General features: G+C 57.5%; 3 protein-coding genes, 1 long non-coding RNA gene and 3 other non-coding genes across 8 annotated transcripts; 3 read left to right on the forward strand and 4 right to left on the reverse strand.

The window, feature by feature from the left end:
• Positions 1-82: 82 nt before the first annotated feature.
• On the forward strand, positions 83-7015 carry RPS2 (ribosomal protein S2). 2 transcript variants are annotated; one of them, XM_014848947.3, is made up of 9 exons: positions 83-140; positions 4792-4899; positions 5081-5260; positions 5346-5435; positions 5724-5831; positions 6084-6257; positions 6340-6499; positions 6709-6800; positions 6897-7015. In XM_014848947.3, the coding sequence occupies exons 3-9, from the start codon at positions 5084-5086 to the stop codon at positions 6975-6977; spliced, it is 882 nt and encodes a 293-aa protein (XP_014704433.1). In that variant the 5' UTR covers positions 83-140; positions 4792-4899; positions 5081-5083; the 3' UTR covers positions 6978-7015. The 2 variants fall into 2 exon arrangements, with proteins under 2 accessions (XP_014704433.1, XP_070340086.1); XM_070483985.1 differs by having other exon boundaries at positions 100-498.
• RNF151 (ring finger protein 151) lies at positions 1036-3106 on the reverse strand. The gene is given in 4 exon segments (XM_014848948.3): positions 1036-1203; positions 1205-1656; positions 2299-2395; positions 2723-3106. Coding segments are annotated over 4 exon segments (858 nt in total). The 5' UTR covers positions 2995-3106; the 3' UTR covers positions 1036-1166.
• Positions 4295-4797, reverse strand: LOC106836227 (uncharacterized). Its single transcript, XR_001399290.3, has 2 exons — positions 4658-4797; positions 4295-4395 (listed from the first exon to the last, which is right to left on the reverse strand). It is a non-coding gene; the product is annotated as an uncharacterized lncRNA (long non-coding RNA).
• On the reverse strand, positions 4471-4597 carry LOC123277061 (small nucleolar RNA ACA64). Its single transcript, XR_006513734.1, has one exon. It is a non-coding gene; the product is annotated as a small nucleolar RNA ACA64 (small nucleolar RNA).
• On the forward strand, positions 5885-6018 carry LOC123277047 (small nucleolar RNA SNORA64/SNORA10 family). Its single transcript, XR_006513722.1, has one exon. It is a non-coding gene; the product is annotated as a small nucleolar RNA SNORA64/SNORA10 family (small nucleolar RNA).
• Positions 6526-6654, forward strand: LOC123277048 (small nucleolar RNA SNORA64/SNORA10 family). Its single transcript, XR_006513723.1, has one exon. It is a non-coding gene; the product is annotated as a small nucleolar RNA SNORA64/SNORA10 family (small nucleolar RNA).
• A 96-nt stretch (positions 7016-7111) lies between the features above and the next one.
• Positions 7112-10128, reverse strand: NDUFB10 (NADH:ubiquinone oxidoreductase subunit B10). Its single transcript, XM_014848950.3, has 4 exons — positions 9626-10128; positions 8105-8243; positions 7719-7858; positions 7112-7291 (listed from the first exon to the last, which is right to left on the reverse strand). The coding sequence occupies exons 1-4, from the start codon at positions 9771-9773 to the stop codon at positions 7188-7190; spliced, it is 531 nt and encodes a 176-aa protein (XP_014704436.1). The 5' UTR covers positions 9774-10128; the 3' UTR covers positions 7112-7187.
• Between the last annotated feature and the right edge of the window lie 1387 nt (positions 10129-11515).

An 11515-nucleotide genomic window follows, 5' to 3' on the forward strand; every position in this document is an offset into this window, starting at 1 on the left:
ATCGGAACTGCGCGCTCGGCGCCATCTTTGCTATGGGCAGTGGCTGCCGCGTCAGGATGCGGGAACTGGCAAAGGCGTTCCCGGCCTGGAGGGTGGGGCGTAGAAGGGCTTGGAAGCACTCCGGCCCGCGGGGTAGATTGGTAGGTGACTGGGTTTGTCAGCTGTCCGGCCTTTTAATGGAAATTTAAAAAGGCATTCGTAGGAAATGCTTACTACAATAATCCCAAGACTCCTGTCCTCTGAGCATCCTGGGATTTGGGGGTGCGCTCCGTGAGTAGATGGAGCCGTGAACCCTGCCTCGGGGCTCACGGTCTGGTATGAGAAACAACGCAAGTAAATGAACAGATCGGGTAATTTCAGAGTCGTTCAGATATTTATTGAGCACATTCTGTGTGCAAAGTACTGTTGTAGGCACTTGGGCGACACCAGAGAGGAAAACAAAACCCCTGCTTGCCTCACGCGCCAGTGGGGTGAGGGCTGGGGGCTGGGCGGAGGAAGGTGAGTGATTAGTGCTGTGGGAAGAATAGATCTGGGTAAGGGATGGAGTGGGGCAGGAGGCGCAATTTTAAATGCGGTATTGGAGGAGGCTTCGTTGAGAAGGTGACGCCTGAGCAAAAACCTGAAGCGGGAGCCTGTGGTTATCTGAGGGAACGGTGCTTCAGGCTGAGGGACGGCCAGTGCCAGGCCTGGCGTTCAGGAGGAGCGACAGAAGCCTGTGCGGCTGCAGGGAGTGAGAAGGGAAGCGAATAGAAGGGCAGCGGATCAGAGACAGTCCTTGTGAGGAGTCGGCTTATACTCCCAGTTCAGAGTTTTGAGCCATTTGTGCTATTGACTGTGAAGCTGGTAAACAGATTGATAGAAAGTCACTGGGAGAGGATGATTGGGGAAAACCTCTGCAAGGAGGAGACATTTGAGTGGAAAGAAGAAACCAGGCAGATGGAGAGCGGGAGAGGGAGGGGAAGAGCCTTCAGGCGGGGGGAATAGCCAGGGCGAAGACCCAGTGGTGCGAAAGAGCTTGTAGAGGTCCAGGGGAAAGGCCGAAGTGTCCCTGCGGGCTGAAAGTAGTGCCTGGAGAGGTGGGGGGCGCAAATGTGATAAGGCTGAGGCCAGCAAGCACAGTGGTGGCCGGGGCGGGCCAGGCCTGGGCTCCGCATTTATTTACCCCTCTATTTACAAGGTAGCTTGGCCCTGGGTTCCCCAGCCCTCAGCCTCAGTGCTGCCTTCTGGGGTGGCCTCGGCCTCCTCTTGGGGGCCGCCCAGGAGCAGGGCATCATCCTCCTCCAGGAAGTCTCCCAGCTGGGCCAGCTGCCGGCGGATGAGGCTGGTGGTGCGGTACACCTTGCGCATGCGCCGCAGCAGGCCCAGCACCAGGGTCCGGCTGCGCTCCTGCCGCTGAGTCCAGGCGTTGCGCAGCTCGCGGTAGCAGTTGTGGCGTACACGCTCGGCTGGGCCCAGGGTGGCTCCACAGCCCAGGGGGCAACGCTGCTGGGCACCATGCGGGCAGTGCTGCCGGTGCTCGGCCAGAGCCCCACGAGGCACTCGTGCCGTGCAGTCCTTGTTGGGGCAGGCCATCAGCTCGAAAGGGCATGAGTCCTGGTGCCCCTTGCGATGGACCAGGGGACACGTGACCACACAGCCAGCTTCAGCGTTCTTGCACTGGGGGTAGGGGAGAGCACCGTGTGAGCCAAACCAGATCGGGATTGCCATCCCATGAGCTGCGCACACCCCACAGAGTCCCACGTCCATGACATTCCACTGACCATGAACCAGTGAACTGGGAGTCCCCCAAACTCTCCCCAGTGATGTAGTGGACAGAGGGTAACAGTTGGGCAAATGCTTGGAGGTGGGAAGAATCTAGATCTCTGAGAGGAGAGGGGTAAGGCCTGAGGCTTGGAAAACAGGGAGGTTCATGGCTGGTTGTTCTGGCCGGTTGTATGGGTTGTACATATGCCAGACTTTTTTTGGACCTCAGTTTCCCCATCTATAAAATTAGGGGGCTGGAGAGTAATGGCCAGCGCAGCAGACACTTCTTCCTCTAAAATCCATCTCTAATCTCCACTTTACAGTTGCAGCCTCAGGGGCTCGAAAAGCTTAAGTAACTTGCCCAAAGTCACACAGCAAGTAAGTGGTAGAGAGGTGACAAACTCAGCCAGGTCTGGTGACCCACAGGCTGCAGTGTGTGTTGGTGGAGCAGAAACCCTCAGTTCTGAGGATGGGATTCTCCTCACCCCCTCTCCTGGCCCTGCCCGACCCCCAGCAGGGGCCAGGAGGGAGGTGGGAGTGGGCCCTTCCGGCTACCTTGACTTCCAGGCGGCCGATGGTCTTCCGGAGTTTATTCACATGGACCATCTTTTTCCGCTTCACGTCTTTCCTGCAGCATGGACAGGTCTTTTGTCTAGAAGGAGGCATGAGTTGGGGTGATGTTGGGAGTGGGAAGGGAGTAAGGGGCAGCAACATGCCTCCCCTAGTGGTCCTTTTTCTCTAGCTAGAAGAGGCATGAGAGGACTTTATAGGGAACTCTTGGCTTTAAGGCTGGAGCCAGGATCTGCAGATACCACAGGGTGAGGGGACCCACATATTTTAGTGTCCCAGGAGATTTGGCAGCTGAGTCTTAGGGCCATGATGACTCAGTGCTTGGCAGACCTTCCTCTCTGTTCTGGGCCACTGGAATGGACACGAGCCCGGCCCCTGCTGTCCCAGCCTCTTGGGTGCCCAGTAATACCTGGCTAGCCACTGGAGGATGCACTTCTTGCAGAAGACGTGGCTACATGGCAACCTCACTGGCCTCTTGAGAACCCCGTGGCAGACGGAGCACAGGAAGTTGCAGTCAGGAGGGCTGGCGAAGAGGTTGAGATCATAGCCGCCACTCTGCAAAGGCCAGGCCAACATCAGGACCTGGCTGGGACCAGGATCCGGCCCCCCCCCCCCCCGCCCCCGACTCCACACACTCAGAGGGAGACCCCAGGAAGCTTTGAGTGGGGAGGTGGGCCACATGAGAGCTCCCAGCAGGGGGTTGGGGCAGCACTCACTTGGAGGGGGCAGCTGTGAGGGTCAAGACTCTGCACGACTACCAATCCCCAGCTGGGGAAGCTAGACTTGGCCTGACGTTAGACCTGCTCAGAGCCCTCAGTGTCCCATTTAGGAACCTGTAAGCCACTGTCCACCCTTTCTCAGAGTGAGGGATGGGGGCCAGCTCTGGGTAGGTCTCTGGAGTTAGGCACAAATCTAAGGGCCAGAGATAAGAGGGTCCCAGGCTCACCATGATCTGTGTCTGGACAGCTGCTCCACTGACCCCCAGGGGCTGAGGAGCCTCCATTTCACAGCAGGAGTGGGCTGACATCACAGTGGTATTGTCCAGCTCAGGCCAATCACAGCCTTCGTCCAGGGCCCACTGGGACCCTACAGCACCTGGCACTTGTTCCCCTCTGTAAAGGGTCACAGAGGGGTAGGGGAGCCCGGACCCGGGACATGTCCCTGGAGCACCTGCCTTGGGGGTGGCTGACAGCTCATACCCAAGCAGCACTAGGCCAGGAACCAAGCTTCTGGGGGCTGCGACTTCAGCAGGAGTACAGGTTGTTCCCTTCTCCTTTCTCAAATAGTGCTGCCCAGGTGGCCAGATCTCCAACAGCTTCAGACACCCATTATCAGGTCTCTTAGGATGGAAGACCAGTGGTGGTAGCTCCAGGATATAGACCAGGGAAATGAGGACCAGATACCCATGCAACCTGCGGTACCACAGCAGGGGGGCCTAGCCTGTGGGAGAACCTCCCAGAGCAGGTAGACTCTGACCATGTGGGTCAGAAAATCTTGGGGAAAAGAATTCCAACCTGGAAAACTAGCATGTGCTCACACATCAGAGACCTGCAGGTTCGGTACCCCTGAGCATTAAGCTTATCAAATCCTGAAGACCCTAACCCTGTCCTGAGAGCAATAGGGAGCCACCGCAAGCCTTTGAGCTGTGAATCTTACACTCCCATCTTGGCTCCTGGGTTGCAGGCCCAGCCCAATCAGCTCAAGTTCAAGGTACTTTATCTGATGTGGAAGCTATGGGGTGTGGATAGACCCATCAGTTTCAAACCTGGCTCTGCCACTTACGGAGTGTGGGACCTTAGGAGTCACCTGACAACCCCCGAGACCCAAGTTCTCCCCTGGAGTGGTATCCACAGCGAATTGGGCTGGCTGGAAAAGAAGGAGTCCTAATAGGGTCTCTCCTCCACTGCACATTGTGGTCTGAGGGTCAATAGATGCATTTCCCAGGCTGACGGGCAGAGGAACAAAGATATCCAGACACAGATAAGTCAAACTCACACTTTTATTGAAAGAGGAGAGCAGAGCCCCCTCCCCCGCCCCCCGCAGTACTGGCGGCGTAGTCCTCAGGCTCGGCATCCGGGTGTCCTGCAGGCAGAAGACAGGGTCAGGGGTCAGAGGCCAGAGCACGCGAGCAGCTGCGCCGGGAGCGGGAGCGGCGACTCGTGTCGGGGCCTGGGTTTCACCTCCCCACACTGAGAAGTGGGCGGTGAGCTGAGGCCTCCGGTGGCTCTGGGCGCCGAATCTCACCCACGGCCACAGCCAAAGCCGCAGGTGATTTTCAACCAACGCCGATCTCCCGACCACCACCCAGCGGACAGACCCACGAGCTCGAGAAAACCGGACATACCTGCAGCCCGAGAGGCTAATCTTCCGCTGCGCGGGCATTTATAGCCGGTCCCACGTCACGCAGATCCCGGGGCTGCGGACCCTCAGGCACGCAGGCGCGCGCCCCCACGGAGCCAATCACATGCTGTTTTATAGGCTCTCGCGTACTCGTAATCGGGGCGGGGCAGCCGAGATCTCGCGGCACTTGGTGTGACATAAAAGGTCCTTCCCGGGCGCCGTCGTTCTTCTTCTCCGAGAAAACACGTGAGTGTTTCTTTCGTCCTGTTTGCGTTGTGCAGGCCTGGGCGGCGGGAATCCGCGGGCATCGGGCGGGGCCCAGGCTTGGCGCGCCCGCGTTCCCGGGTGGGAGCCGCGATCTGGGCGCCCCGGGCGGCTGCGGATGCCAGTGCCTCACTGACTGGCTGGTTTTTGTCGTTTTCTTTAGCAAATGGCGGATGACGCCGGTGCTGCGGGAGGGCCTGGAGGCCCCGGGGGCCCTGGACTGGGAAGCCGCGGAGGCTTCCGCGGAGGCTTCGGCAGTGGCGTCCGGGGCCGGGGTCGCGGTCGTGGTCGGGGCCGGGGCCGAGGCCGCGGAGCTCGCGGAGGCAAGGCCGAGGACAAGGAGGTAGGTCCGGGCCGTGCTCGTGAGACGGGCCCGTGGGTGGCGTCTGGCGGGCGGCCGTGGTGACAGGCGCTTTCTCCTCCTCCAGTGGATCCCCGTCACCAAGCTGGGTCGCCTGGTGAAAGACATGAAGATCAAGTCCCTGGAGGAAATCTACCTCTTCTCTCTGCCCATCAAGGTAACGTGAGGGTCCTTTTTCCCTGGGCGGGTCGGTCTCTGGGAGACTCTTCTGGCGTCGGGTCGAGGGGTGCCATTGAGGGGCCCCGGGCTCCGCGTTTGAGAGGTCGCGTGAGTGCGTGGGGGGTGTCCCATCTGACAGCTGGTATTCAAGCTGGGGAGAAAAGGCCGAAGACCAGTTCTCCTGTTAGGAAGCCGCGTGAAGGCTCCCAGTGATGAACATTCAGAGGGGGTGGTATTTGCGTTAAACTTATCACTGAACGTTTTTGTCAAATCTTTTTTCTCGCAGGAGTCTGAGATCATTGACTTTTTCCTGGGGGCATCTCTCAAGGACGAGGTTTTGAAGATTATGCCGGTGCAAAAGCAGACCCGTGCTGGCCAGCGGACCAGGTTCAAGGTAGCCCAACCATCGTGTTCTCCTGGGCTGTTTCTGCCAAGGCGCTTTGTCAGACTCTCTCAGCTCTGCATGGTTACACTTGTTTGCACGCGTGTGACTTTCGTAATGGGGAGAGAGAGAAAGGATCTCCTCGGGATCTCAGATTGGCCTTGTGGTGGCCTCTCTTTCCTTGAGGGGCGCGACAGGCCCTGGGCTGTGGTTACTAATGCTGTGTGAGCCACTGGACCATTAGCCATCTCAGTCTCTTTACAGGCATTTGTTGCCATCGGGGATTACAATGGACATGTCGGTCTGGGTGTGAAGTGCTCCAAGGAGGTAGCTACTGCCATCCGTGGGGCCATCATCCTTGCCAAGCTCTCCATTGTCCCCGTGCGACGAGGCTACTGGGGGAACAAGATCGGCAAGCCCCATACTGTTCCTTGCAAGGTAGGTTGGGCACTTTTGAGTGATAGGGCCTACAGTGGTGCAGACTCCAGCTTCAGTCTCCTGACTTCCTCCTTTTCCTTAGGTGACAGGTCGCTGTGGCTCTGTGCTGGTGCGCCTCATCCCTGCCCCCAGAGGCACTGGCATTGTGTCAGCCCCTGTGCCCAAGAAGCTCTTGATGATGGCTGGTATTGACGACTGCTACACCTCGGCCAGGGGCTGTACTGCCACCCTTGGCAACTTTGGTAAGTGGCCCACACATGAGCTGTGGCCTCTCTCAGCTCCACTTAGTCACACTCAGTGTGTGGTTGGTGTATTTTCAGAGAGAGAGAGGAAGGCCCTCCTAATGCACGACAGACTGGCCCACAGTGGCCTCTCTGTTCCTAGGAGTGCAACAGCTTTGGTCTTCATCTGGGATCTCAGATGAATCCATCAACTTTCTGGTCTTTTCCAGCTAAGGCCACCTTTGATGCCATCTCTAAGACCTACAGCTATCTCACCCCCGACCTCTGGAAAGAGACCGTGTTCACCAAGTCTCCCTATCAGGTACTAACTGCCTGACCACCTTGTCAGTCTAGGCAAATGTGGGGGCGTGGGGTGGCGGCAGCAGGCTTGGCTATAACGAACGCTTTGTCTGTTTAGGAGTTCACTGACCATCTTGTAAAGAATCACACCAGAGTCTCCGTGCAGAGGACCCAGGCTCCAGCTGTGGCTACCACATAGTTTTACACAAGAAAAATAAAGTGAATTAAGCCTGTTAACAGTTGTCTTGTTTAGTGGTGTTTGAATTTGGAAGGGAGATGGGGCCAATTAAGAATCAGAATAAGGCTCATGGGTTTGTTAAGGTCAAGGGCTGAAGGTGACACCAGAACCACAAACAGCTTTTGTTACTCTTTATTTTAGTAATGGCCGTAGTCGTGTGAGGGGGCTGCCTCAGGCAGCAGCTGCCTCTTTAGCGGCTTTTCTCTCTGCTAGCATCCTCTGCTTCTGTTTTGCCAGGCACTTCCTGGCAGAATAATGGGCCCCAAGGTCGTGATCTGCAAGAGATGGGAGGAGAGGGGAATCATGGACCACTTCTGTCATGGGGACAGGAGTCTTCACTACATGTAGAGGGAAGAAAGGCAGGCAGCTAAGATGGATTGAGCAGAAAGGGGACTCCAGGCATGGTGATTTTATGTGGGACGTCACCACAGTGTGGTTTGATACGGGGTGTGGAGGTCTGTGCTCTGGATCGAAACTTGCCCCAGGCCACCTAAGCTGAGTGTGTGAACTTAACCATTACGCCACAAGGCTGGCTGCAGCATGGTGATTGTTAATGTCTGTAGAAACTGTCACAGATGCAAAGCTGAGAACCACTGTTTTAGCAGAATTTTTAGCCCATAGTCGTGTGGAGATTGGATATAGGGTTGGGGAGGCAGGAGGACCCTGAAGGCAGGGGTCAGGCCGGGGTGGGGGCTCACTCACAGCGGTCCTGGTAGGCCTTGGCCACCTGGGTGAACTGCTCCAGCTCCTTGGCACAGTTCTGCTTGTAGCTCTCACCTTCCCTCTGCTGACAGGCCTTCAGCCTTTCCTGGATAATGTTGACAATTTCTTGATCGACTTTGCTGAAAGAAAAAGGAACGAGAGAGAGAGCATATAAGGAATCCTTTCCTTGTACCCAAGAAAAGAATGAAAGGACATTGGAGCCCTACAGTCTGGCCCCTCTACCCCAAAGATCTGGCCCAGCAGGTGTCGTTTCTGGCTGACCACCATCCCATGGTACTCCCGGGGAATGATGGCCCAGCAGGATATGCTCGCGGCGCTGGGCTCTATTCCCCCACTCAGAGCGAAAGCCCAAGGGCAGGACGTACTAGTCTCTTCTCCATTGCATTTCTGCTTCAAACATGCACAAGATGTCCTTTTCCTTGCACTCGGTGATGTCCGGCACGCGGCGGAACTCCCGGTGGTAGTAGTAAGACCTGTTCTTTGCATGCTGCCGCTCTATAAACTCTGCAAAGAGAAGACCCAGGACTACTGGTTTGGGCAGGCCATGGCTGGGATGGGCTCTTAGTTTTGTTTCTCAAGCTGTGGAAGGAGCGGATTCCCCAAACGTTCTCAGCTTTACAGACTGGCAGTTAAACTCTCAAAAAGATGTGGCTGGCACAGACAGTCCTGGGAATGACTGGGCTACAAAAGGTGATGTCTGCCATTTATGGAGAGCTTCCTGAGAGCCAGGCATCATCCCGTGTGCATTATCTCACTTTGTCCCCACAACCCTACGGGGCAGGTCCTTATTTACAGACAGGGGACTGAGGCCCAGAGAGACAGCAGGATTCAGAACCCATGCTCTGCAAGCCTGCAGGCACTACAGGTGCCACTCAACTCCCCCACAGCACAGGGACGCCACTGTGTAGGCCGATGCCCAAGAGGGAGCCGCCAGCAGGGAGTCTAGTCCCAGTTCTGCCACTGCTGACCTTTGGCCTCAGCTTCCCCATTGGTAAATTAGCAAGTTAGACCTGGTGAGCTCTCAACCGTCCAGATATTTAAGACACTTTCCAAGAAACTGCTATAAAAAACAGGGAGCCAGTCCACTGCTGTGCCTTTTCCAGATCTTGGGGGTCTGGTTTGCCAACTTTATCCCCCCTAATGAAAGAGTCACTAGAGCATGCTATGCACCCCGAATGTTTTGTTGTTGTTGAACAAATGACCTGATTAATTAAGTGCCTGGATGAATCGCCTGGAACTAGTGACTGAGGGCAGAGCACGCTCCTGCTGCTGCCCCATGAAGCTGGCTGAACCATAAACTGGGCAACAAGGAACCGTTTTAAACCCTTGCCTCGTTGGGACCAGAGATGGGGGGAACTTGGGCAGCTCTCAAGCATGAGCACACACGGAGGACAACCCACAGCACATTTGGGTTGAGGAGGCCTCGGCCAACACCTGACCGTCTGGGTCATTTGGCAGGCGTGCAGAGGGTCAGGGGAGAACCCCTTCATTTCAACTGCCCCTTGCTGACCGCCTCCTGTGCACACCGCAGGATGCAAAGCGTGCAGGGAGACGGGTCTAACAGCCTCAGGACACAGACGCTTGCGATCCGCAAAAATCCCTATCATCTGGGGGAGGCTGGAAACCAGGGGTGCGCGTGGGGGGTTCCCCAGGCGACGGGGGCCGGAGATCAGTTAGGGGTCCTGGGGTAAGAGGGGGGCCGCCCCGGGAAGCGAGTCCTGGGGTGCAGCGGGGGGGGCAAGGAGGCGACGGGGACAGCAGGTCTCCGGGAAGGGGCCCCGGGGTGCGGCGGGGGGGTGGTCACCGGGGCGAAGCCCGGGGTACGGGGGACTCCGAGGGGCGGCCGGGGGCCCCGGGGAGCGGTGGGGCCCGGGTGGGGCCGGTACCTCTCACGAGGGTCACGGGCCGGTCCACGAGGAGGTCGAAGGCCTTAGTCAAGTAGGTGATGGGGTTGGGCAGCGAGGTCTGCGGCGACGGCGCTGGTGTGCGGCGCGGGGGCTCGGGGTACACGTCCTTGTCCCAGCTATCCGGCATGGCGGCGCTCGACGGGCTCCGCTGTCGGACGCGCTGCCCCGGCCTCCGCCTGGGTGCCGGGGCCTAGTTCGCCCCCAGCAGAGGACGACCGAGGGCGGCCGCGCCTGCGCAGGGCGGCCGGCGGCCGCGAGGCACCATGGGACTTGTAGTTCGCCCGGCCGGCCACGTGTGGGTCAGGGAAACGCTCGCAGCGCGGGCGCCCCCACGTGGGACCGCGGCGCCATTGCACACGCAGGCCCCTCCGTCGATCTCTGTCCGGAGCGTCTACCGTGGGCTGGCGGCCCCCCTCCGTGCTTGGGATCCAGCGGTGAAGGATACGGAGATCCCTGCTTGCGTTCTAAGAGGAAACAGACACGGGAATAAGTAAACGATTCGTTCAGATCCGACGGCGTGCGGGCACGTGCCGAGTGCAGCAGGGAGCGGATGAACAGAGTTGGGCTCTTCTGGAGAACTCGGGCCAGTAAAGCAAATAAATAACACAACAAAGTCAACAAATAACACAAACGCCCTACTCTTCCAGGAAGCCTTCTCGGATTGCCCATTCCCTACAGCCCTCTCTGGTCTCTGCTGTGTCTGCCTGGGCCCCTCATGGGACCAGCTAATACCAGTGAGCTTGAGGGGACTGTCTAGGGCAAAGCAGGAGGTAGGGGTTGCCCTTGGGGCTCTCACCCACAAGGAGAGGTGGCTCCTATCCTGGGTGCAGGGTGCTCTGCTCCGGTTCTGGTGGTTCCACCCTGGGCTTGAGCACTGTTGTGCCCCCAAGGCAGCCCCACTGACCAGGGCCCTTCTGGCTACCTTCTGTGATCTCCATACCTGGCACAGCCCCCGGGGGGACTAAGGAGGGTGGTGGTCACTTCCTGCCCAGAGGCTGGACCCAGAGACACATAGCCATCAACTCTACGGACATACAGAATCTGGAATCACAGAAACATCAAATCTTCAAGTCATGAACTCTTAGAAACATACACGGTCAGACCCAAAGAATCGTAACATTGTCCTGCAACCTTGGCCTGAACGAGGGGACCTGATGGCCGCAGGCCAGAGCCGCTCCTGTCGCCATGACCCTCGGTAGCCAGCATGAGCTCGCTCACCAGAGAGTGTGAGCAAGCAGAGGAATATGGGATATGGGAAAGCGCCGAGGTGACGCTTTCTGCCTTGCCCGCCTGGTAGCACAGGGACTGGAGATCATGCAGCAGAAGCAGAAAAAGACAAACGAGAGGGAGGACCCAAGCGGCTTTGTGGCTTCGTGTCCAGCCCTCTGGCCCTTGGCCCATGTGCCTGGAGCCAGCCCCACGGCACCTGCGTCCTGTAGCGCTTGTGGTCCCAGCACCCATGGTGGTCCCTCTGCCCTGAGTCTGCCGGCCCTTCTGTCCTCCCTTCCCTCAGGCAGCCTCTGTCCTCCTGGGCCACAAACGGGGCTGTGGGCTGACCCTTCCCAAGGATTGATTCTGGGGGGGCTTAGTCTATAGTATTAAAGCAGCTTTGTAATTCAAAAGCAACCACAAAAACACAGAATCGTAACGTTAGCAGCATAGAATCTCAGCATCGCACAGTGCAAAATCCACAGGCCCTCAGAGGCATCTGAGGCCTAGAAAAGTCTGATTCTACAGCTGCAGAACTTTGTAATCGCAGAATCTCTGAATCAAAAACTAAGGGATTTTAATCCCCTTTTCATTCAAAACTTAAGTTCAGAATTTAAGTTCATAAAAGTGTCCAAATGTTCTTGGCTCTTCGCTGTTAAA

Source organism: Equus asinus, chromosome 14 (assembly GCF_041296235.1).
Source record: "Equus asinus isolate D_3611 breed Donkey chromosome 14, EquAss-T2T_v2, whole genome shotgun sequence".
Lineage (NCBI taxonomy): Eukaryota > Metazoa > Chordata > Mammalia > Perissodactyla > Equidae > Equus > Equus asinus.

Bases quoted from the DNA above. Each gene is read 5' to 3' on its own strand.
- RPS2 (XM_014848947.3), top strand. From the start codon at position 5,084: ATGGCGGATGACGCCGGTGCTGCGGGAGGGCCTGGAGGCCCCGGGGGC. The intron at 5,436-5,723 runs GTAACGTGAGGG...TTTTTCTCGCAG, and splicing joins TCTTCTCTCTGCCCATCAAG to GAGTCTGAGATCATTGACTT. The intron at 6,500-6,708 runs GTAAGTGGCCCA...GGTCTTTTCCAG, and splicing joins TGCCACCCTTGGCAACTTTG to CTAAGGCCACCTTTGATGCC.
- NDUFB10 (XM_014848950.3), bottom strand. From the start codon at position 9,773: ATGCCGGATAGCTGGGACAAGGACGTGTACCCCGAGCCCCCGCGCCGC. The intron at 8,244-9,625 runs GTACCGGCCCCA...TTCTCTTTGCAG, and splicing joins GCCCGTGACCCTCGTGAGAG to AGTTTATAGAGCGGCAGCAT. The intron at 7,292-7,718 runs GTGAGTGAGCCC...CATCTCTTGCAG, and splicing joins CAAGGCCTACCAGGACCGCT to ATCACGACCTTGGGGCCCAT.